The following is a 26,756-nucleotide window of genomic DNA, read 5'->3' on the forward strand; positions in this document are numbered from 1 at the left end:
TTTTTAAATTGCATCAAAAACATAAAAAGAAAGTAATCATTAAATCAAAGGCTTGGCGTTACTGAACAACAAGCGGCAATGTTATAAAATTCCTCATGTGAACAGAAAATAATAAACGTGTGTTTGTTTTTAGATAACATCAGGTTTAGACTTTAAACCCCAATTTATTCTAAGACTGACCAACCTAATGTTGACTACTTCAATTTTCATATTTACTAATTCACTCTTCAGTGACAGGACCCAATTTGTTCAAAACATTCCACTCAAGCAGTAGATAACAGAGTTCATATGCAATTCAAGGATGGAAGCACCGATTTTCGTCAATTCAATAATTGGATAGTGAGATAACTATTTTTTTGATCTCTGGATGCGTATTTGTCAGCGTAAAACACCCAGCATTCCTATTATCAGTCAAACATTATCAACATAATATCATCTCAGATTACCAGACATCGTCTATCCCATCCAGATAATGTAACATGTAGAGATGGTTGATCAAGTGAGGTAGCTCGTTTCAGTATACGATACTTAAACATATATCGGAGAAAACAGGACGTGTCCCTATACATAACAAAACATAATTGTTACAATATTACGTTTTCGGATTATTTGTCTTTACCTAATTTGATGAATACAGAGAAATGCAGATATGTCAGGTAACAAGCCACTGAGCTACATTTGTACATTACGGTAAGCTATATAACCATGAGTATATTTAGAGTATTTAGGGGAGAAGAATGTTTTTTTATATATTGTTTTCTCAAAGTTACTGATTTGGTTTGGTTTTGATTTGTTTAACGTCCTATCAACAGCTGCGTTCATTTAAGGACGGGCTATCGTGCATGCGAATTCCTGTATTGAGTGATCCGGTATGATCGTGTCAAACAAGTCGTCCTACTCCAAGAATGCTGAGCGTTAAGCATAAGTAGCAGCTACTAAAGACTCAGGTTTGTCTCAGCTAGGGGACAAAAGCAAAGCCTTCCTCACAGAGTTGAACGCTCAACTGAAGAAGGGCAACTTATCGTTTTTAGATTTATTCTTAAAACACTGTAACCTTAGCTCAGTACGTGTTATTCTTACGACCATACCAAACCAACATCACTAAAATAAAAAACAAAAACAAAAAAAACACACACACAAAAAAACAACAACAAAAAACCCCAACAACACCAAATATCACTATCTCTGATAAGCAACAAGGTAAACTGATAAATGAATGAATTTATCAATAAATGCCATACCACATTGTCTTATATAACACAAGACCATTGCCGTCAATGTATTAAATCATCGCCTGTGGAGAACGGCTAGCAGTAGTGTTACATCCGCCCCCTTGTTTTTAAAATTAAGCCACAAAAACTAAGCCAGGGAGAGGTTTGATTGATTTAACAAACCAGTTTAATTTACCAGCGACAAATATGAAACCCAGCTTTAAGCCTTGTATGGAATGAGTTTATGAAACAAATGGGAGTTTACAGAACCAATTGTATTCGTTTACAACATACGAGATCACTGCCTCATTTCCAGTGAATAAATCAATCGTTTATCATCAGGGAGGGAGAGTTTTATTTAAATAAGTTACGGCTGCACAGGGGAGATACAGCAATCACCGCGAATGGGTCAGCTCCTACCACCAAACATACACTATGGACAATGTCGCATCGACAACTGTGACGTCAACAAACGCAGCTCCAAAAGTCATAGTTTTGCTGAACGTATCGTCTCTTGTTTTGAAAATTATACTTAGAATATAATTTAATTATGGGGTAAATGCAACCCCTTCCCTTTGTGATTTGTTTGTCCTTTTTTTATTTTTTGTCTCTTTCTCCTTTGACGGTTTTCCACATAATCGTCATCACTGAACATCCATGCGGTCCTGAAAAGACGAAATACATCTGATATTCATAATAAACTTAATCTAATACTAAACTCGTTACTTAAAGGTACAATTAATTCGTGTTCTTCATAATGAACTGATCCTTATACTATACTCATTACTTAAAGGTACAATTCACTCGTGTTCGTCATAATGAACCGAACCGAATACTATACACTGTACTCATTCATTTAACTGTCTCCGGTGTATTCTGTAGAATACTTTAGATCACAGTCAAAAGTTATGTCCATTGTTTCGGGCACATCTTAAGTGATTAATAAAATTATATAAAAAATAAATTACCTTTAACACAAAAAATGGCTTATAAGTACAGTTGCGACATTTTAAGTGTCAATCAAAATGTCAAAGAGTTACACTCTTTGCTTGATAAAGGAAACCTGTTTTACGAAAGTACAAAAAGTAGTTTCCAGTCCCCGTTTGTGTTTTTCTTCGCCAAATCTCACCCTAAGCATAAGTAAATATAACTTAAGTATTGTTTACGTGAGAAGATCACTGATAAGTATAATTTCAATGTCAGTTATTCAATGGGAGTACAGACATGAATACCCCAGTGACGTCATCTGTCACACCCAAACGTCACAGCCCGCCATCTCCGTATAAATCCACAAACATGTACTGGGAGAATCAATATGAGGTTTGTATCAGTGGATGTCAGATTAGAACGGTAAGCGTCATCCCCGCAATCATCTTCGCTAGTCAAGGCTTCTGATTACGTTTACACTCCACAAACCTTTGGCAGAGAGCGGTCAGTTATCTAGCGGAGATTCAAAATTTCATGTACCACCATTTACGCATGAAATGTTTGACCAATCAAAACGAGCGATGTACTGCATCAGTGATGTTTACAAACACACAGAGGCTGGTGTTATTTTGATGAGATATCTGATCAATAACTTCTATCAATTGATCAAACACTGGATTTGGTTTAGTTTGGTTTATTTTGTTTAACGTCCTATTAACAGCTAAGGTCGGCCTCCCGTGCGTGCGACATGCATGCGTGTGGTGAGTGCGTATGTGTCTTGGGAGGCTGCGGTAAGTTCTGTTAAGTCTCCTTGTGATAGGCCGGAACTTTTGCCGATTTATAGTGCTACCTATACCTATCTGTTATCTGCATGACATACAAAGTTTTCTACATGTTTCAGGAAATGACTCACTCTAGATAATAATGACTTGTTACATATTTCAAACATACCTTCCATTCTTGTTGAATTTGGATTTATATAGTAATAATTTGGAATGTATTTGTGTCTAAACTAAAGACATTCCTTACTAAAATATTATTGCATTGAAATAAATTGTGGTATTCATCGGCAGAAGTTCCGGCCTATTACAAGGAGACTTAACACGAACATACCGCAGCCTCCCAAAACACACATACGCACTCACCACACGCAGCCATGTCGCACGCATGGGAGGCCGTCCTTAAATGACCTCATATGTTAATATGACGTTAAACAAAATAAACCAAACCAAACCATATCATCACCGATACCGTTATGACATAATAAGCAATCATGATTATTACGTGGTATACCAATCCATCTACCAGTTTTAACAGGTAATTTTAAATTTGACATTCTAGATTTGCTGATAATAATGCGCTCTTGGAAATGAAGCTTAATTAAATATGACTCGATGCTAAACCGTTCTTTAAAAATATAATAAAATTGTCCACGAGACGATGATTAGATAGTAGAAAACCAGTTTTGAATGAATTGGTCACATAAACGTCTTTTAAGCAATGGTTTAAAAAACAGTACAAGTGCTTTGGTAGATCCAAATGTTGTTAAAACCAGTGTTATTAAGTATTTGTTTTATATAGCTAAGCCATTTATGTCTGCTACTTGATTTTCTTGCATTTTAAGTATTAAGAGATAGAATGTAATAGAAAGTGTGTCGCCTCCTGTGATTAATTGATGCCAAAACATTAACATCCTTAGTTTTATTTCAATTTCCAAGTTCGCCATAAACCATGTACTTTGGTGTACTACTTCTAATATTTAAAATTTTCTTACAAAATTGTAAATGATTTTTTTTTCAATTATACTTTCGTTTTCATATCTCCAAATTTCACAGCCATAAAGTAGAATCGGGGTAACAAGTGAATCGAACAATTAAAGTTGCAAGTCTATAGATAACGTGATGTTTCTTATTTTTGTATACAATACAAATGTTTTCTCTGCTTGTTCAGCTAATTTTGTCCTTGTTTTAGCAAATGAACCGTTAAAGTTAAATAGTATGCCAAGATGATGATAAGAATCCTCGCGATTTATTTGCTCATCAAAATTTTAAAGTGAAACTGTCTTCTATTTTTACCAGGTATACATTTTGTCGTTTTATTGCAAGGGAGATAACCGTGTTATGCTTATCGTCTAGACAAGTCTATGACAGGAAAGATATTTGAAATTAAATCAAAATCATAGTGTGTACAGGGACGTTTTATAATAGATACAATTCTATCTATCCGGGCCATACTGTATAGATGACACACGGGACAAAGTGTTTTATATCTACATACATTTATGATGATATGTATTAAATATCAGATATGGCACAACTTATCCAAAGAGTAATTATAACCGATTTTAATCAAGAACAGGCAGTTGTATATGTTTATACAACACCCAAAGTTAAATATGTTATGCAAAAGTTTGAACTTCTAATGGTATATCTTCAATTCAAAGTAGAAAAAATAAATCATTGCATCCCGAAAATATCTCTCTCTCTATTTTATTGTATGTATAGTCTTACTCACCTGTCTCGTTAACTTTTGTGGAATGTGCGAAGTAGGCGATCCCGTTCGTAGCTGGCTGCAAACGGTCACAATATATAACCGACTTTGGAAGACAATACGAAAGGTGACAACAAAGAAAATTCGTGAATTGATGTTGTTTTATACAATATGACTACTAATCTTACTGAGCAGGATCTGTATGTCGCACACTCAATGTGCCTATACAAACAGGTAACAATTTAGATCCTGTCGTTCAAACGTAAACAAGTATAACATGTACATTCATTGATAAAGGTTACATAACGTTAATCAGTTATGATTATCGAACGTATTTACATATTTTAGTTAATAGCATTTAGAATGCTCTCCCTCGATGGTATGTCTCGTTTAAAGATGTCTGATACATTGTATGCCAATAAGTCGAGTTATTCAGGTAATTCATTCTTCCTTAGGCAAGGAAGATGGGAATAATTAATGCAGAACCAAGTCTTTCTTATAGGGGCAAAACTCAACTAAAGGCCAAACGTTGGGCATTGTCAAGGGACACATTAGGAAGGGAAAAGTTGTTACGAAAGAGAAAGATATATCCCAAATATCCTCTTACGATCATGGAATGAGGGACAGCAGGTACAATTCTTACGCCCTCTCTGCCGGGCCGTTCTACACTCACGAGTATAAATGTAATCAAATGTATTGATATACTGACGTGTATAAATGTATGGATATATTGACGTGTATAAATGTATTGATATACTGACGTGTATAAATGTATTGATATACTGACGTGTATAAATGTATTGATATATTGACGTGTATAAATGTATTGATATACGGACGTGTATAAATGTTTTGATACACTGACGTCTATAAATGTATTGATATACTGACGTGTATAAATATATTGATATAATGACGTGTATAAAAAATGTATGGATATATTGACGTGTATAAATGTATCGATATACTGACGTGTATAAATGTATCGATATACTGACGTGTATAAATGTATCGATATACTGACGTGTATAAATGTATTGATATACTGACGTGTATAAATGTATTGATATACTGACGTGTATAAATGTATTGATATACTGACGTGTATAAATGTATTAATATATTGACGTGTATAAAAAATGTATGGATATACTGACGTGTACAATGTATTGATATACTGACGTGTATAAATGTATTAATACAATGACGTGTATTAATGTATTGATATACTGACGTGTATAAATGTATTGATATCCTGACGTGTATTAATGTATTGATATATTGACGTGTATAAATGTTTTGATATACTGACGTGTATAAATTTATTGATATACTGACGTGTATAAATGTATTGATATACTGACGTGTATAAATGTATTGATATACTGACGTGTATAAATGTATTGATATACTGACGTGTATAAATGTATTGATATACTGACGTGTATAAATGTATTGATATACTGACGTGTATAATGTATTGATATCCTGACGTGCATTAATGTATTGATACACTGACGTGTATAAATGTATTGATATACTTACGTGTATAAATGTATTGATATACTTACGTGTATAAATGTATCGGTACTCACGTGTATAAATGTATTTGTACACTCATGTGTATAAATGTATTTATATTACGTGATAACCTCACGTGTACAAATAATATTTAAATTGCAAGCTAAACTCGCGTGTATAAATATATTGTTACACACAAATGTATAAATGTCTTGTTAAATTCACGTGTATATATGTATTGATAATGTGTGATAAACTCGTGGTATAAATGTATCTAAATTACGTGTTACACTCGTGTATATTGTGCAAAGTGATATGTTTTCGTTTAGAAAACATTGATTTGATCTAATAATGAATATTTCATTTTGAGTTTTAGCTTTACTTGCCTCGGTTATAGTTTTTAAGATTGATGACAGATAACACAGCGTCATGGAATTTGCCTTTATATTGATCGTCTGCATTGATCAATGCTTTTATCAACGCACCATTAATATTTCCATTTTATTGAATCACATCTGTTGTAGGAGAGGTGTTCAGGCGTTGAACGAAGTAATATTGAGACTTCTAAATTAAGAAATATATACAGTTACCAGATCCATGACATGTTATCTAACTTTGGGATCACAAAGAATATAGAAACAAGTATTGCTTCCGAGAAAAACGCCTATCTTATCATATTGTTTGATTACGACACCAACATACCTTATTAGCAACGCATTTTCGGAAATACAATAATAGTGTAAAGGACAGTCATACTGTGTAGTAATATCGGAATTTGAGAAACAAAACAAAACAAAATATGCATTCAACTTTCAAATGGTATTGCTATCATTAATTCTAGGTTTGTTTTGGAATTATGTCTTCACAGTTACAAAGACTTATTTCGGTCATTCATGTGTGGCAAACCTTAAAAGCTAAATAAAACATACCTGATACATTATTAAGATGAGTTTTCTTGCGTTTGTATACCAGCGGCAGTCACATGATCGCCGAGACGTTTCGTCCCAGTACACCGGTAGTTTGCGACAAATATAGTCACAACAAAGCCAGCATCACGTCACTGTCTGCAGACAGGTAGCGTTTCCCGGATATGGTGTAGTTAATGTCTGGTATGTTGTTTACAACACTTATGACAATGAATGACCTGCAGCACACCATCCATCGGAACATTTATTCTAAACCTGACTTTTCCTACCAAAGGCGATGTATTAACAAGGTAAGGATTCAGCATATCACTGAAGCATATCTTACTGGCGATATCATGAATGATGTAATGTTTGACAATGCATGTGTGGAGCAATAATACGAAAAAAATCGGAAATATTAATTTCTATATTATTTGGTATAATATTTGCTCCAATAGCAATTCATTCGGTGAATTATATATGTCTGTGATATTTCAAAAAAGGGTTCAGTAAGCTGTATTTCTGTCTCTTCATTAACGGCATATTGTACGACAGGATGTAAGTTGATGTAGCCATTATAAATAGTATCTTGTATTATTATTTCTATAACCGTTTTTAGCAAATTCAAATTATTATGTTTGTTTCAATAATTACGTATGTTTTCCCCTTTGTGCTCAATTACTACCAGCTAATACGTATATTTTCGTTCAATGTTTGGGTATCAAATGAAGTCCACCAAAACAAAGGCCTGCAATGTCGTGACTTCGTGTTCATATTATGAACTACGTGCTTTATGTTTTCTATTTATTTAAGATATTATTTATGAAAACGGAATAAACAAATATACTAAGGTCTTCCCTCTGCATGATTTAGTTGACGAAAATATACCACAACCATAAGTCGTTTGTATATCATGGATACGAATTTACATGTATTGATCATCGAGAAGAAACAAAATCATGTACCATAAACTGGTATGATAAATATATCCTACAATACACATGAAAATAGAGTTGGTAATGCAAATTACCTTAATTTATATAAAGTACTCTATACAATTGTGTGTAGATCATATATAATTAACGATTTATACCGACGTATGATAATCACCTACCTCACTTTGTTATCCATATCATTAACATTAACGTGTGTTTCGTACTATCCCTCTAACAATACGTTGTGCGTGAAATAACACGGACTGCTTCACATTTAACACTTTGTGGTGACAAAGTAACATTAACTGTAAAGTAAAGCCTAGAGTCAGGGCTGAATGACTTGTGTCGACGCCACATACTTCATTAGAATTCAGCAGTTGGCATGGTGCGTAACAAAAGCACTATATCCATAACATACGTGGAAAAGAAAAACAAGTTAAAATCCGTTTTAAATTTGTATTTAGTAATATAATGCGTTTTCTAATTGAATAAGTTTAACAACATACGTTTAGTAATTGATTAGGTTTAGAATTAGAATAAGTTTAGTAATTGAATAAATTAAGTTATATATAAACTTAAGCAATTGATTAAGCTTATTAATAATTATAATAAGTTTAGTATTTTATTAAATTTAGTAAAAGATTAAGTTTAGTACCAGAATAAGTTTAGTAATAGGTTAAGTTTAGTAATATATTAAGTTTAGTAATTGATAGATTAAGTTTAGTAATAGATTAAGTTTAGTAATAGATTAAGTTTAGTAATTGATTAAGTTTAATAATTGATTGGGTTCAGTAATACAATAAGTTCATGTAGTTATGCATGGTGTCTTGCGTACATTAGATGCTATATGTGGTCTTATGAAATATGTCTGTATACTTGTGAATTTGTTAATCTGTTACAATGTTTCATTTAAGCTTTAAAACACTGCATCAAAAATTTTCTTAAAAATAAAATGATGAGATACTAGTATAAACAATCTTGATATATTCCATTAGCATTTTTTTTGGTGAAAATCAGGACCAAATACATCAGGTAAAAATCTGGTAACATTACCGAGTAAAACATGAGAGGACATTAAGTGTATATTCCTACCAATAATACACATTAGTAGGAAAATTTATTGGAGATAGCGAACCTTTTCATTTTATATTTTGAGTCTAATAACGCCTCAGTGACTACATCTTGCCCATAAACAAACCGTCTATACACATAAAAATTCAACAACAGCCGTAATAACCGGAGAACTGTAGTTATTTACAAGTATATTGGGTTTATACATGTTTGAGATTTATTCTTTTTCTGCTGTGATACGGTAGAGGTTACATTTTTAAACACATTTGTGTTTTTTTTATATGCTTAATGAAGTATATCGGCTAAATGTCGAAATTATTTAAGTATTATTCATGTGGCATTTTGATATTAAAAATATTTAAAGCATGGTGTTATCAGAATATATTGTATCATAATTTAACCAGAAGCACATCGATGCTAAAAAGGAGCTTTATACCATACTTTTGCCGATTTAGTGCTGAAATAACAATGCATTATATTATCAGATATAGGAGAACACGAGGATACACGGATAACAATGATGAGTGGTTCTCAAAAGATGTTTAAGATCACGGTTAATGTAGTTTACAGGCGATGAGCAAATTGAACAACGCGAGATACTGTCCTCAAATCCGAAACCTCAAATTAAAACCTTTAACGTAAACAAAAATCTAGACAAAAAGTTATCGGTTTAAAACGTTATGATTAACGGTACTGATATTTGTCTTTTACCTGCATGGTGCTTGTTTTGTTTTGTTTTGTTATTTTATATACAATGTTATTTATCATTCAATGACACTTTTTTCTATGTTGTTACCATGTTTATATAATAATTATAATATACATGTATAGAGAATATATGTTATCTTGAACAGTGATATGAAAAATAGTTTTATATATTCACGATAATTTTGTTTGCAATTTGATTGATATATAATGGTTTGTATTATAAATCTGCCCTGCAGCTAGGGCGTAAGAATTGTACCTGCTGCCCACATTGCATGATCGTAAGAGGCGACTAAATTTGGGATCTTATCTTTTCTCTTCTTTACTGAACAATCTTTCTTCTTCCTAATGTCTCCCTTGACAAATGCCTCACTTTTGGCCTTTAGTTGAGCGTTCGCCCCTGTGAGGAAGGCTTTGGGTTCTGACCCCTGGCCGAGACATACCAGAGACTTTAAAAATGGTAGTTGCTACTCCTGCTTAGCGCTCAGCATATTAGAAGTGTGACGACTGATTGGCCCGTTGTCAGTATAATGTGACCGGGTGGGGTGTGCTGCTGGGTGTCTTCGGCAGTATGCTTCAGTGAGGTAGCACTATAAATCAGGAAAAGGTCCCGGCCTACCACAAGGAGACTTGACACAAACATGCCGCAGCCTCCCAAAACACACATACGCACTCACCACACGCATACATGTCGCACGCACGGGAGGCCGTCCTTAAATGACCTTAGCTGTTAATAGGACGTTGAACAAAATAAACCAAACCAAACCAAAAAGTATTATAAATATTATATATATATGGCAGCATAGCCCTGGAAATGGCTGTTGATACAGCTAGGGGTTACAGTAATCAGAGAAAAAACACTTTAGGGTTGCAGGGCTTATGAAATTTCTGTAAGCAGTTTTTAAGCGGATAGTTAAGATAAATATAGCAATACGCATTATGTATGTTTTTCCTGTTGGAACAGATTTCACATATTGACTAGGATGCTGGTTGTGAAAAAGGAACAGATAACAGCATATATCACCACCGACAGTCAGGCGATAGGTACACAGAAGATAGAAGAAACAAAGCACGATTTACCTGCAAGGATGAGGTTATATGCTGTATTTAGACGATACATGTTGGTTTTATATATTTTAATCCTCGTTCTCTTCATTACCACGTTGCACGTTTTGATGTTTGACGAATCTATTTCCTATTCGAAATTTTCTTACCCATTGGATATGGATTTCAAAACAAATTACATGGAATTTAAGAAGAATGGGAGACAATCCTCTCTCAACGAGATTAATCCACATCCATTTCAATATATACACTTCAAAGCGAAATGTGATTTCAAAACACACGGGACAACATCTCTTCTAATTTTAGTAAAATCAGCTGTTAACAATTTTCATTTACGTGATGCTATTCGAGCCACCTGGGGGAGTACAACAGCAAAGAATGTCGAGATAGTGTACCTACTGGCCTATAGAGCAGAGCAGCAACAGGATGTGGATAAAGAAGTTGCCTTATATGGCGATATTGTACAGGAATCTTTTCTCGACGCCTACATGAACAACACGTACAAAACTATTATGGGATTTAACTGGGCTGTTAAATACTGTGACCAAGCCAGTCACATCGTGTGTGTAGATGATGACCATTATCTTAGTATACCTAACACCCTAGATTATATAGACTCTTTAGATCACTTTGGCAGCGAGAATTTGATGATTGGAAGTGTACTTCCGAACAGTAGTCCGTTTAGGTCAAGGTTTTCAAAATGGAGTATTTCACTTGACCAATATCCATTTGACAAATGGCCACCCTATTTGGCAGGAGCTGTATACCTGCTGTCAAAACAGGTAGCACACAAAATGGTGTTTGCGTTTCCGTATGTAAAGTATATAGGGATTGATGACGCGTACATGGGTATAGTAGCTAATAAGTTAGACATTATCCCACAACACGACGATCGCTTTGCGTCTCCACCTTATTTGTTATATACAAACCCCAAACAAATAGTGTATGGGGAATTCAAAAGTAAGGCAGACTTTCTAACTGTTCACCATATACTTACATATGCTTCGACAGTAAAAATGTGTGCTTTTACGTGGAAATGTCATTTTGTCTTATTGATTTAAACGAATATCGTATGTTTTTACTAATAATATGAACTGTCTTTGTTTACATTTACTGTGTAAAGTGTAAAAGACATCAAATTGACAGAGTAAAGATCAATTTTACTATCAGATTTTGTTGATGGATCCTTATTTATATCGTCATCAGACAAGGACTAGTGTCTTCTACCTTCTTAGCCGTTCGTTTTAATGGATACAATTTTAAAGCATGTTCACAGTAATATATGCCTGTACTAAGCTTATGTTATTTGAATAATCAGGTGTGGTTTGATTGTTTAATGTCCTAGTAACGCAAGTTACTTGTAATATGCGAAATCATCATCATATAAATACTTACTCAAACGAAGAAACATATTCTAAGGTGATTGAAGACTATAATATCCTATCACGTGACCATTATTGTAACTTCAATAGTATTATGACAACACTGGCTATGCCATTACTGTTCAAAAACCTTCACAAAAGGAGAGCGATAAAACAAAACTACCTACCTAACCCATTCCAAACAATACTATGGTCATATTTGTATTTATGTAACACATAAAGGAATTTGTACTTTCTGATTAGCTTATCAGTTTATTTACAATTTATTAAATGCATTATACGTTTGTTGTTTTCTGGTAATTTAATTCCAGAAACTAGAAATCCGGGTCCTGTTTAGAATATGCCTCAAACTGGTAGGTCACGTGGTAACTTAGAAAAATAAGGAAAAAAACTGAGGATTTTTTCACTCGTTGATAAAAAAAAACCTCACTAGCCCCTCCCTTACCAAGTCTTGCATCTTTGACAAAGTAAATTAAGTTTTTTTAGTGTAATGTATCCTTGTAGCAAGCGTTAGTATTAATATTAGCCTCATCGTTTAAAGTCAGATAAAAAGAATAAGATTTAAATTATTATTTCGTATGTTTATTAATACAATCGTTTATTTCAATGAATCATGTCTGCCGGAAGCTTTGCTAATTTCAAACAATGAACATGAAGTAGATATAAGATTTAATAATGTAGACGTAGAATTTGTTGATAACCATACGATGCACTGATGCTGGTCCTCATGCTGCACTAATTTAGTAAGAATGTGGTATATATATATATGACCAATCTTGAGACGGGCAAGGGCGACTTCGTTTCGGCGAAGTCTGTATATTTCTACGTGTACACATTATTATCATCAGTTTCAGAATATTGTTATTGTAAAGTGTATAATGGTATTTCCTATAACATCTCATCTGTATCCAGAATGACTACAAAAAACCTTTTAGCCACGCAATATTTTATTCATGTCATGGTTTGTCAGTCGTGCGCATCAGGCCCGCATATATTGAGGTAATTTGAATATTCTGAAGGGGTTGGCTGTGCTACTGCCAGGTGTATTGGTAATGACTAATGTATACCCTGTTGGTGATAGCTATCAAGGTGTAATTCAGACATTGACTTACGAGAAATACCAATGAATATAAAATGTTTCCTGTAGACGTGCTTTGCAGTAGCATATTTCGACTATATTGAATGAAGTCTCTTATATTCTGTGAGCAGTCTGTCATACAGTCCGATCAGAATTCCAAACTGAGTTAAAAGGGATGCGCTAACAACCTGGAATATCCAATTTGACAAATTTTGATAATCAAAATACGCAAATGCCTTTAATAAATTGAGACAGTTAATGTAATTTGATATTTACAAACATGTACATACGTGTTCATATGTCAACGACTTCATCGGTTAATTTATATTTTACTGTATTGGAATATCAAGAGTGCAACACAATCATGAAGCTTAATAAACTATTAATGTATTACGATAATTTTCGAAATACCAGACATTGTTCTAAATTGTCTCACAAATCCTTTGTATTTTGTAATTCATATATATATATATTTGAATTTGATTTCGAGTGCATCAGAACATATTTACCGTTCATTTTCTCCCAAATTGTTTTTACTCGATGTACAAATATACCAATACAACAATTAACAGGGCTTCGCATACTCCACGAAAAGGTCGACGCGACAGTCGTGCAATTCCCGGGGTGTTTAGGTATATTTTGATAAAGTTAACCCATTGTGCAATTTGTCTTTCATAATGCATATCAAATATGTCGATGCTAATTGTGAAACATGTCTCAGACATATTTCATAGTGAAATCATTTGGCGGAGATGAACTCGACCGTATCACACGGGTCTTTAAAGATGTAATCAACAAAGATCTGGTTTGTCGTTCAGACATCGGAGGTGTTTGATCGAGGACTTTTAGCATATTTATAACCGCAAGCCAAGCATTTTATGTGATATTTGTAAGAAAATGATAATATCGCTCAGTTCACTGTTGACTGCATTCCTCGCGGATACAAAACATTTGTTTGAAACTCCAAGTACTGCATGATACTTTAAAAGCATAATTATAGAGAGGTAAATTTGTCACAAGCATTAAACGCAATTATCGTTATCAATATTTTATGTTGCCTACATGGCGTCTTTATTTGTGTAAAAAGTATGAAAATTAAAAGATATATGTTTTGCTTTATAATAAATTTGGATTCCCGCTGTAAGTTTAGGATTGTTGTTAAATACATATATATTTGGTCTTGGTTTAACTTCCTATCAACAGCTAGGGTCATTTAAGGACGGCCTCTCGTGCGTGCGACATGCATGCGGGTGGCGAATGCAAATGCGTGTTTTGGGAGGCTGCGTGTTCGTGTAAAGTCTCCTTGCGATAGCCTGGGACTTTTGCCGATTTAGATGAATACATGTACATAGTTAAAAATGAACATGCATCGATGCATTGTACACCGTGGATAAGTACACATCAAGTAATGCATTCAATCGATTACAGCAGACATCGTTGAATAGTCTCCTTGTTACAGATACAATCGCTGGGATAACGATTAAATTGTATGTGAACTGTCGCATCTTCAGAGTCAGAAATTAGAATTTGGTTTGGTTTCGTTTATTTTGTTTAACGTCCTATTAATAGCTAAGGTAATTTAAGGACGGCCTCCCGTGCGTGCGACATGCATGCGTGTAGTGAATGCGTATGTGTGTTTTGGGAGGCTGCGGTATGTTCGTGTTCAGTCTCCTTGCGATAGGCCGGAACTTTTGCCGATTTATAGTGCTACCTCACTGAAGTATACTGCCGAAGACACCAAGCAGCACACTCCACCCGGTCACATTATACTGACAACGGGCGAACCAGTCGTCCCACTCCTTATATGCTGAGCGCTAAGCAGGAGCAGCAACTACCATTTTTAAAGACTCTGGTATGTCTCGGCCAGGGGACAGAACCCAAAGCCTTCCTCACAGGGGCGAACGCTCAACTAAAGGCCAAAAGTGAGGCATTTTTTAGGGAGACATTAGGAAGAAGAAAGTTGTTAAGAAAGAAGAGAAAAGATAAGATCCCAAGTTAAGTCGCCTCTTACGATCATGCAATGGGGGCAGCAGGTACAATTCTTACTCCCTACCTGCAGGGCAAAGAAATTAGAAATTTACTTTAACAAGGAACGACAAAGTACGTGATTTCGAAACGACACAACTGTTCTTTTGACACAGTAGCAATAGAATAATTCGAAATGATATTGCAATAAGCATCACTTACACCCCTGGGCTATATTGCTGAAATGTGATTTGTGAAGATATCACACCTTTAATTGACCATTTAAAGTGCTACTTCACATTACCGATTTGTCCGGGTTCAACTGAAGAGTCATCAGAAGGTTATTTCTCTAGACAACGTTACGGCACATACTAATGTGTATCGACCATCCTGGTCTACAAATAAAGCCTGAGGAGTAATAAAAAAAACAACATAACTAGCTTGGGTACATGTAGCCAATTTAAAATGGCACTTTACCTGATGTTACGCCGGACATATTTGCAACAAGAGGCCATTTACATGTATGTTCACGGGCGTTAAGATAGATTAACATCTTTGTGTTTTTTTTTTTTTATATATCAGAGATACGTGTAGCTAGTTTGCCGTTGAATACCAAATATATATTATCATGCATGCTAAAACTATTTTTTTTGTTTATTTAATATGTTGTCCTATTAACAGCCAAGGTTATTTAAGGACGTCCCAGGTGTTGGAGGTGGAGGAAGTACTCGGAGAAAAACCACGGCCTACGTCCAGTTCCATGTAGCTGCCCCACGTTGTCTTCGAATTCGAGACCCAGAGGTTACGGGCTTGTGATAAAGTGTCATGACACCTTAACCACTCGGCCACCGCATCCCCTTTAAAGTCAATATAAATTATAATCAATGCTAATAAAATAATTAACTTTTTCTGTGGAAAATTATTTTTTTAATTCATCTTTTACCGCTAATTTACTTTTCCATTTGGTATTAAGATTTTAACTCCAAGACACATGGTTTGGTTTTATTTGTTTTACGTCCTATCAACAGCTACGGTCATTTAAGGACGGCCTCCCGTGTGTGCAATTCATGTTTCCGATATGCAAATGAGCACCAATTAATTGGCCAATCAGAAAATAGCAACGATTCTCCTCGCCCCCGCGTTTTTTTGGCGGCCATTGTTGCATCACAAAAAAACTGTTATTAAAGCTGACAGTGCAAGTTAAAAATCATCCAATTGAAATTTAAAAAAAAATAATACATGTACAGATTTCCAAAAATCGTTTCCGAGACAATCCCCAGTTATGGTAGTGTCGTATCTAAGGACGGGCAGACATTTTTCTTTTTTGTTATGCGTGGATACAACCAAGCCGCCGCTGCTATAAAAAGAACGTGCTTCGTCACACTCGCATTCACTCTTACCTCAGGTGTTCACGGTGACACACCTGTATCTTCTACACTATATTTGTACACCACGTGACCTACAACTGTATTCGCGAACGACACCAAACAGAAGCACTTACCTGTAACTTTAGCAGAAAGATGGTCAGTGTCTCTCAATTATCTTTCAAATCTTGTTGAAAATAAAGTCTCCAAATAAATGCTGGAAAATGCATAACGAATTAATCCCAAATACTCTATCCATCTTCTCACGTGTTTTTCGTGGGTGCAGCCATTTTCATAACAACTAAATAGTCCGAGGAGTTCCGATTTTTACTCGTATCCTACACTAGCACTCCTCGGATGTTTTGATATTGTCTACACTACACTGGGGCTGTTGTGCGGTTTTATCACGCTTTAATTGCGTTATGACACGTGCACAAATAATACGAAGACACGGAAAATATTTCGATGGAAACTATAGATATAATGATGTAACAGTTGTAAAGTTGTTCTTGCTGCATATCCCACTGGAAAGATTCGGGTAGGAATTTACTCATATTTACTCTGTTTATAATTTCATTAGGTACATGTTTTGTTGGGGCCCAAATAGTTTGTGTTGTCAATACCTTCTTTTCTTTCTTTTATTGTAAAATAAAATAGATATGTATATATAAAGTTACCTCTTCAAATTCCATATTCAAGTTCCGCAATGTGAACAAAAACTCATTTGCGGTTGTACTAAGAACGTATACTATGTATAATGGAGAGATGTGTCGCTATGCGCATGTATCGATAGACTGATACTTGTCTCAATGAACGCACGCGCTTTTATAGCGGCTCGTATCTACGCATAACAAAAAAAAACAAAAATGTCTGCCCGTCCTTAGATACGACACAACCATAATTGGGGGATGTCTCGGAAACGATTTTTGGAAATCTGTACATGTAATTTTTTTTTCAAATCTTAATTGGATGCTTTTTAACTTGCACTGTCAGCTTTAAGCATTGTGATGCACTAGGAAATTTTAGTGTTTCGGCCGTAAAACCAACATGGTTCGTCGATGTGTTTGGGGGAGGTGTAATACAGACGAAAAATATCGTGACCGATTGATAGGTGTAAAACTGTTACCATTCCCGAAGCCAAAGACAAATTTAGAGAAGTGTCTGAGATGGATCAAGGCGTGCGGTAGACCACACGACCCAACTCAATGTGGACAAAATTAATGGTAACAGGAATAAAGTCGTCTGTTCCAAGGTAAGCAATACATTGGATATATTTCTAGTAAAAATACTATAATGTAGGGAAATAGCATCTCGGCTTACGAATACGCCTATAGTTGGTTTGGTTTGGTTTATTTTGTTTAACGTCCTAGATACATGAGGCCTACATGTGTTTCAAACAGACAAACATCTGTACATGTGATCGTGACATGACCATATCGTTAATACAGTATGGGCTCGCCAGTGGGCCAAGTGGTACACTTAATATACCCGCATATACTTCAAGGAAAGAAGACACAAAGAAAAAAGTGTTATTAAAATGAATGTGTATTCACTAAAACATGAGATCATACAGTGTAACCACAAGTACACAAAATAATAAGCAAGGGGGAAATGTAATGAGACATGAGTTAAAAAAATACAACCAATCGCAACAAAGGTAGGAGATTGACAACTGCAACTTCTTCGCCACTTGGCGACACGTACAGAACAAACATTCAACCTGACTCGCACTATCGACGTATGGTACATGCTACAACATAATTACATAAAGAACACAAAAGACATCTTGACCACGCTGATTGACAGCTCTCTCTTCAAACATGCAATTTCACCCCATCCATGCCAACAATACCAATGTCACCAGGTGTGACGGCTAAATATAGATCGCCACACCTGGAGATTGCACGCTCTCGCACACGACTATAGAATGGGCACCCTGTAACTCGCTCGGTCACAATTCAATATAACACATACACTAAAACATAGACAACACACCCATTAATTATTACATTACTAAAAGTTAACTACATAACGATGTTCTTTTAGGTACAATACACTACATGTAAATAACTTAATAAAGAGTAAAAATGTAAATATGAATCAAGATAACTAACATTGAAATTGTTGATATTAAGAACATAGCTTAGCTCCAGAAATTCTCATGTCACACATGCCATTTAAACTATGTACTGTTTTCCATGTTCCTTCATGAAATCAGACAATTTAACTAACATATATTCCATAAATGGTACATCTGGAGAGATTCTTTTAACAAAATGACTTCACTGTGTGAAGACCACAAACTCACAAAAATCACAGGCAGATATCATAAGTTGTCCTTGAACTTGAGCATAATACATATGAGGTTTTTTTTCAAATGCATCTCATGGCTGACACTGTTCCGCTCGAGACAAAATCCAGCAATTTTATCATATGCTCTTTCAACATCTAAATTCACTCTCGCCGTTGTCACAAACTTTTCATCGGGTGCACCAAGAATATTAAAGTCATTGTTGATAAAAACCCACAATCATGGAGATGGCGTAATGGAAAGGTGGCAAGATACTTTGCCTTTGCCTGTTTTTCATGCATTGTCCCATAATCTAAGGCAGGTGCAGATTGTTTTGTTCTGTTTGAAATATCTTCCAAAAATTGTGGTGTAGGCTTGGCCTTTCTGCTTAACACTTTCCCAAAGTTGGATGTTGTAAGCCGCACCCTTCTCTCTGAAAACCAGGTATCTGAGTTGGTTTGACCCCTTGTATCCATCTCTATCTTTTCTATGTCAGTTTGCTCCATGGTTCTGTAAAGAAACTTGAACTCATCTGGCAATACCACGTGTGATTGTACATGTATCACCACATCCTGATGATGTTAAAGGAGGAACTGTCGCTTTCAAATTTCTTGTCTGAAAATACAAAAATCACCATTCATGATTTTCATTTACATTGTATCCATGCTAAGTAAAATTAATAAGGTAGTCATTAGGGTTAACTACAAACATAGACTTTTTTAAATACTGTATTAAACAATTAGAAATTTTGCTTTCCTTTACAGGGGTGTCTTCCTTAGAGGTTTTAACTATGACAGCAGAAATAGAAGCATTAAAAGCAAAGGAGCAGGAGAAAAATATTGCTGAATTACAACAAGCCACTAGTCGGACATCTACCAGTCACAACAAAGGGTTTGGGGTACAAGCGGTGCTTAACAACAAAACTAACCATAAAGATTTGTTTAAACACTACACTGGCATCACATATGTCAGATTTGTAGTATTATTGCCATTTTTAATTCCCCAAAACTTTAGTTGACGCTTTGAGAAAGGGAGGAGTGACTTGAAATCCTTGTCAAATGAAGATGGTTTGTTTTTGACACTTACAAGATGTCGATGTGACTTTAGTCTTGCTGATCTTGCAATGAAATTTGGTCTTAAGCTTCAAACCGCTGGAGTTGTTCTCAATACCTGGCTTGATCACATGTATTTTAAGCTTGCACAGTTGCCGCTATGGCCACATAGAGATACTCTTATAGGTAATATGCCAAAGGATTTCAAAAAGGACTATCCAACAACTTTGATCTTCATTGATGGAACTGAGCTTTTGACTCAGTCTCCGTGTGCTCTTGGATTACAAAGTCGTCAGTTTTATAGTGATTACAAGGGAAGTACAACACTGAGAGGGTTAATCGGCTGTGATTCCAGAGGAATACTTCTATTTGTGTCTGAACTATTTTCTGGTCCTGTATCTGACCAAGTTATCACAGAAGAAAGTGGGTTTTATGAGCCTTTGAAAAATCTGAAAACACATGGATACATTTAGGATGGCGATTCAATTATGGCAGATAAAGGGTTTACGATAGGTGACGAATTGGCGAAGTTAAATCTAAACCTAAACACCCCCCCTTATGTCCGTGGTGGAAAGCAACTGACATGTGGAGAACGAAAGGAAACACAAAAGATCGCCAAACACAGAATCCACATTGATAGACTTATTGCTAAGGTTAAGAAAAATAAAATATTAAAAAGTACAATCCCTACAAGTATGCTTGCAAGGATCAACAAAAACTGGACTGTCTGTTGTCACCTAACACTGTTTGAAGACATTTTTGTCAAAGATAAAGAATAAACCTTCAACCAAAATTGTTGGTTTTGTACTTCAAAATAAGATTTTTTCAATCATTTAAGAAAATATTTAACTGATTTAGTGAGTTTCATACACTAACCTATATTCTTCAGCTTTTGTTTTACAACTCTTTAATAGCCAGTGTCATTTAAGGATGTGGCAGATTTTTGGGGGTTGATGAAAGCCAGAGTACCCATAGAAAAGTCGCCGACCTACAGTCAGTACCTGGCAACTACCTTACTTGGGTTTTGAACTTGTGACAACTTAACCAACCTGCCAACGCAGCTATGCATATCAATAGTGTTTAAAAAGTGGTTCTCAATAACATTATATTAAATGTTTCAAGCTTATATAAAGGCGTTGATAAAAAAGATAATATTTTATTAATATTTATTATAAGATAGTGATGATCCAATCGGAACATCTCCAAATGGTGATGTTGTTGGAACATTGGATCGGATTGAAGACAATGTGTACTCTAAAGGACTGCCAACAATTCCAGCCAGATTTTTATGTCCAACATCTGTTACCATAGGAATTCTGAAATTTAAAAACAAAGATGATATATATACAAAGTCACTTGTAGCATTTTGAATTAATTTTCATTAAACATTATATTTAAAACATGTGTTTCAAGAATAATTACACAAAAAAAGAGAAACTTTGTTTTTATTTTCAAGGTTTTTGTTATCAATTAATTAATTTTTTTCTTTGCTTTTTTTTTTTTAAACAATTCTATTTTTAAATATAGAATTTTACAATAATAGGCTAAATAGATTATAATATTTTCACTGGAATATAAAACAAATAATGCCAATAATAAATTACATGTACATATATATAGTTTTATCAAGTCTGTTTTTACATTTTGACTACATGATTAATCTTTTTTTTGTGAACTTACGGGTAGTTTTCATCCAGATGACAGACAATTGGTTTTCTTTTCCTGTTTTCTGATGGACGCGCCACAATAATATGATTAAAGGGTACAGGTTTTATCTTCGGTTATCTAGGTACATTCCATTGTTGCGGGACATTTGTACAACTCTGCTGTTGAGGAACACTAGAGTAATTGTGTAACTTCAAGCCTTGAAGTGATTTCAGCAGCCCAACAATATGTGAACAATGTCCATCAGTCCTGTGAAATAATAAAAATATAAATGGTATAAAGATTTTCATATCTAAAATAAATCAACAGTTTTCATAGGTTAATGGTCAGGCCAGGCAAATATTACCAGTTTTCTTTACCTGTTGTATTGACTCCTTACTAATGTCACAAAATTTCAAAATTTCCATTTCAAAATATTAATATATCATTTATACAAAAATAAATATGAAGCTAATGCAGGCTGAACTTATTGAAACATAGAAAGTGTGTAAGTATGTTTTGTATTGACAATGGAAAGATACAATTAACAGTTTTGTGTATTATTACACATAGCCATAACTCTCCTGATTACGTAGTTATTTACTTATGTTGGTGTGTGTGAGAGTGTGTGAAAGTGTGCGAGTGTTTATTAGACGTGAATAATTGTATTCTTTGTACATGTATTATTGATGCGCCTATGAGCCGTAAGGCTCTCGGCAAAATAAAGAATCAGAGTGACTATAAGCCTACAATGTAAACCAGTATATGACTACTGAAAAAATGCACATACATAATTATATTTACATTTTCACTTCGCTCCGCCTCAATGAACATAGCAAACTCAGATCACTTCATTTCCCGTTGAAGATTTTGGGTCGCGTGCTTGTGTTCTGCTGCCCTGCAGGTAGGGCGTAAGAATTGTACCTGCTGCCCCCAGTGCATGATCGTAAGAGGCGACTAAACTTGGGATCTTATCTTTTCTCTTCTTTCTTAACAACTTTCTTCTTCCTAATGCCTCACTTTTGGCCTTTAGTTGAGCGTTCGCCGCTGTGAGGAAGGTTTTGGGTTCTGTCCCCTAGCCGAGACATACCAGAGTCTTTAAAAATGGTAGTTGCTGCTCCTGCTTAGCGCTCAGCATATTAGGAGTGGGACGACTGGTTCGCCCGTTGTCAGTATAATGTGACCGGGTGGGGTGTGCTGCTGTGTGTCTTTGGCAGTATGCTTTAGTGAGGTAGCACTATAAATCGGCAAAAGTTCCGCCCTATCACAAGGAGACATAACACGAACATACCGCAGCCTCCCAAAACACACATACGCACTCCCCACACGCATGCATGTCGCACACACGGGAGGCCGTCCTTAAATGACCTTAGATGTTAATAGGACGTTAAACAAAATGAACCAAACCAAACCAATCTTCCATGAGGGACAGAAAGACCTTTCTCTTTTCCCTCTCTCGTAGCTTATAGCGACCTGTCGCTTTTCCTCAGTAGTTTTCTTTTTTTTCCCTCCGGTGGAGGGTTTATGCCTAGAAACTTGTACATCTTGACCTCAATTGTTATTAATAAGGAAAACAAAGACGTAGATTAATTAACAAAATAATTTATTTTTTCATTGATTACATGCATTCATTTCAAGCGCATATTGATCTATAACACATGTTACACGAGTGGTTCACGCTATCGGTACCTACAATCAACTCTGTTTGTCGAAACGAGGCTACACATATATATCTATGTGTGTGGTCCAAAAGGTACCGAATACTTCCGGTGGAGATCCGAGTTATTGAACGACATTTACAGGAGGACTAGTCAACTTGAAATAAATATAACAAACACGCAGGTATATATATATATATATGATTGAAGAAAACCTCAGTAAAGACCATACACATGACTCAAATATCTAGCAGCCCGGGCTGCTGGCATTGGACATCTTGGCAGCCCGACGCCTTTTCAGGCTGCCCAGGGCTGCCGGGCTACCGTAAGTGTCGATCCCTGTATACTGACAACGGGCGAACCAGTCGTCCCACTCCAAATATGCTGAGCGCTAAGCAGGAGTAGCAACTACCATTTTTTAAAGACTCTGGTATGTCTCTGCCAGGGGACAGAAACCCAAAGCCTTCCTCACAGCGACGAACGCTCAACTAAAGGCCAAAAGTGAGGCATTGTCAAGGGAGACATTAGGAAGAAGAAAGTTTCTAAGAAAGAAGAGAAAAGGTAAGATCCCAAATTCAGTCGCCTCTTACGATCATGCCGGCCTATCACAAGGAGACTAAATACGAACACGCACTCACCACACGCACGCACGGGAGGCCTTCCTTAAATGACCTTAGCAGATAATAGGACGTTAAACAATAATAATAATAACAACAACTTTATTTAAAGAGGGTAACACATTTAGCAGTGAAGCTAATCTAACATATGGCCCTCTAAAAAACCAACTCATCTTACATTTAACTTACAGAATAAAGTAAAATATATATACATTACATGGAAATTAATATATATATAACATACATAAAATGTACACATCACACACATTTAAACTAATATACTGTACATGAAATAACAATAATGATGTATTTACACATTGTAAGAACAATTTGAACGACAGGTGATCAATAGATAGCATATATGGAATTAATTAAGAAAGTTCATTATCAGAGATAACAAACAAACAATAATCATGTTCACATTGTTTATTAAGCAATCATGAGTAAAATTTACATATACTCAAACCCAATATTCATTTGCCTATACAAGAGTCCATAAACTTAAAGTGATATATCATACCTTCAGCTATGTTATGTTTGGCGATTGTGGACATGGCTTCGTCACCAAGAGGTTACCACCCAAATTGGGCTTGGGGCCACCTCAAATAGATAGATAAATATGTGACAAGATCTGTCAATAAGCTATATACAGAAATGACTCTGTGGTCAGCCGTCATTTTGAATAGCTGTAATTTAAGGGGAAATATTAACTAAATACTTATTATTCCTGGTGGCAACCTCTAACCCGCCACATGGCAAGGACCGCAGATAGAAATAGCAAAAAACATACTACAGACCCTTAAATTCTATCCCGGTACCTTACTGTACTTATATATTTGAGCATGGCTGGGGCTTCATCCTGATGAGCGAAAATGTATATTGCCATAAAAATCAAGAATGCATCTGTCCATGCCTGAATGTCAGTAATTTTCTTACCCAACTCCCTATTAATAATTTTGATCTCCCAATCCACCAAACCAATTTTCTTAGATGGTTCATCAATGTTCCCTGGGGTGACCAGCATGGTTTTTAAATCAACATATTCCCCATTTATTATTTTTTGCCTGATATTAAGTGGAATATTTGCCCCCAATGTGTTATGCACACTGGCAACCTGGTAAGTGTCCAATTCCTCTGTGTTGGTAGGAGGGACATTACCTGCATTATTTGGAGCCTCACTAGATGTTGTTATTAATGTAGCAATCTGAGTGCTCCGGTCCATTCTCTCCTCAACTTTGTCAGCAATCATTTGCTCCAACTGAGTTCTCGACATCAGTATCTGGTCAGACTGGACAGGGGTGTTCACTGTATGCTGCGTTTGGTCCGCATCGTGAGGGTCACTGGGGTCATAGGGGAGACGCTTCCGTTTTTCCCTCTGACTTAGCCTCTTTGGCTGTACTCCTTTTCCTGTACTCCTTTTCCTCTAGGCATACTTGATAGAAACATATAAAAACCAAACTGTTAACGATAAATATAAAAATAAATATATTGCAATTCAACCAGTGTTACCAGCAAAAATAACTGGGCCCATCTGCTAAATTACTTATATTTAGTACAGATTATATCACAAATTACTTATATCGAATGTAAATAAACTTTCATTATTATAAAAACTACCAAAACATCTCAGGAGATTTAAAAACAAATCGCCTATTGTACGACTGTATTGTATGGAAATGTTGCCGAGACGACCCCCGGGCCCGGGCACCGTGAAATGAGGTGTTCGTCGTTCCAATCCAGACAGCCCTTACGAGCACACTGCTGAATGAAAGATTATAAATATTTGTGCATTAACTAATAAAAAATACTTAGTAGTGCACCAGAACCTCTAATGCTTGATAAATAAAGTCCATTCAAAAATGTAGCGTTAAGCAATACTACGAGCAGTCAAATCGTTACCGAGATGACCCCCCATTCTAAAATGAAATTCACAACTTGCCTACTTAACAAAGTTCGAATTAAGTTAGATATTCACAGAGACCAAATTGCTACGACTTTCGAATGTCTTTTTACTTAAATTCATGAAAGCATGGGATCAAATGAAAATGACCATAACTGATAACATAGGTTTCCCCGCTCCTGCTAAGACGTGGGGAGCGGGAGTACGAAAGACGCTGACAAGATCAAGATATATCCGAAAATACTGACTTTAAGCAACTAACTTAAATTCAACAACGTAAAATGAAACCATATCAGAAATGCATGACACCCATATCAAACCTGTCCTATGCAGCGTGGTGCAAACCGACGCAAAAATGCAATAATTTGGTGATCAATCAACTGCTCAAACAGCGTTCCGGCAGTCTGGAATTTTCAAGTGCTAAGGGGAGATAATTCAAAAGCACACAATTGACAAAAGGGCGACAACTCTTAATCCGGTAACAAGACACCAAAAGGCCTAGTATATTGTACTCTGATAAACAGATTTATTTATTATCAAATAAATCCCATTTATTTCTTATTTATAGATGTATTGAATAAATATGTCTTCAGAGAAGTTTTCAAGCAATTTATTGATGGAGATTTTTTAATATTTTCTGGAAGCGAATTCCATAAAATTACACCAGAATAAGTAAAAGACTTTTTTAAACATTTCAGAGTTAGGCCTTGGGAGTGTAAGGTTATTATTACTTACAGAGCGTAGGGTATATGAGTAGTTTTCTTTACAAGTGTTGAAACGATTTTTTATGTATAGTGGTGTTTTATCATGTAATGCTTTATAGACCATTATACCAGTATGTTAATGGATCCTCTCTTGAAATGGTAATATTTCACTTTCCTTAAATAGGGTTAGATATGGTGTGATAAAGGGTTTATTTAGTATTAATCTAATAGCCTGTTTTTGCAACTTTTCAATTTGTTTAATTTGTCCCTGA

General features: G+C 35.4%; 1 protein-coding gene and 1 long non-coding RNA gene across 2 annotated transcripts; one reads left to right on the plus strand and one right to left on the minus strand.

Annotated features, from left to right (window-relative positions):
- Positions 1-1,542: 1,542 nt before the first annotated feature.
- LOC117333749 lies at positions 1,543-4,845 on the minus strand. Its single transcript, XR_004533998.1, has 2 exons — positions 4,653-4,845; positions 1,543-1,876 (listed from the first exon to the last, which is right to left on the minus strand). It is a non-coding gene; the product is annotated as an uncharacterized LOC117333749 (long non-coding RNA).
- Positions 4,846-7,148: 2,303 nt separating this feature from the next.
- Positions 7,149-11,999, plus strand: LOC117333008 (beta-1,3-galactosyltransferase brn-like). Its single transcript, XM_033892117.1, has 2 exons — positions 7,149-7,365; positions 10,730-11,999. Exons 1-2 carry the CDS (start codon positions 7,289-7,291, stop codon positions 11,889-11,891), a joined length of 1,239 nt encoding a protein of 412 aa, XP_033748008.1. The 5' UTR covers positions 7,149-7,288; the 3' UTR covers positions 11,892-11,999.
- Positions 12,000-26,756: the final 14,757 nt, after the last annotated feature.

Source organism: Pecten maximus, chromosome 8 (genome assembly GCF_902652985.1).
Source record: "Pecten maximus chromosome 8, xPecMax1.1, whole genome shotgun sequence".
NCBI lineage: Eukaryota > Metazoa > Mollusca > Bivalvia > Pectinida > Pectinidae > Pecten > Pecten maximus.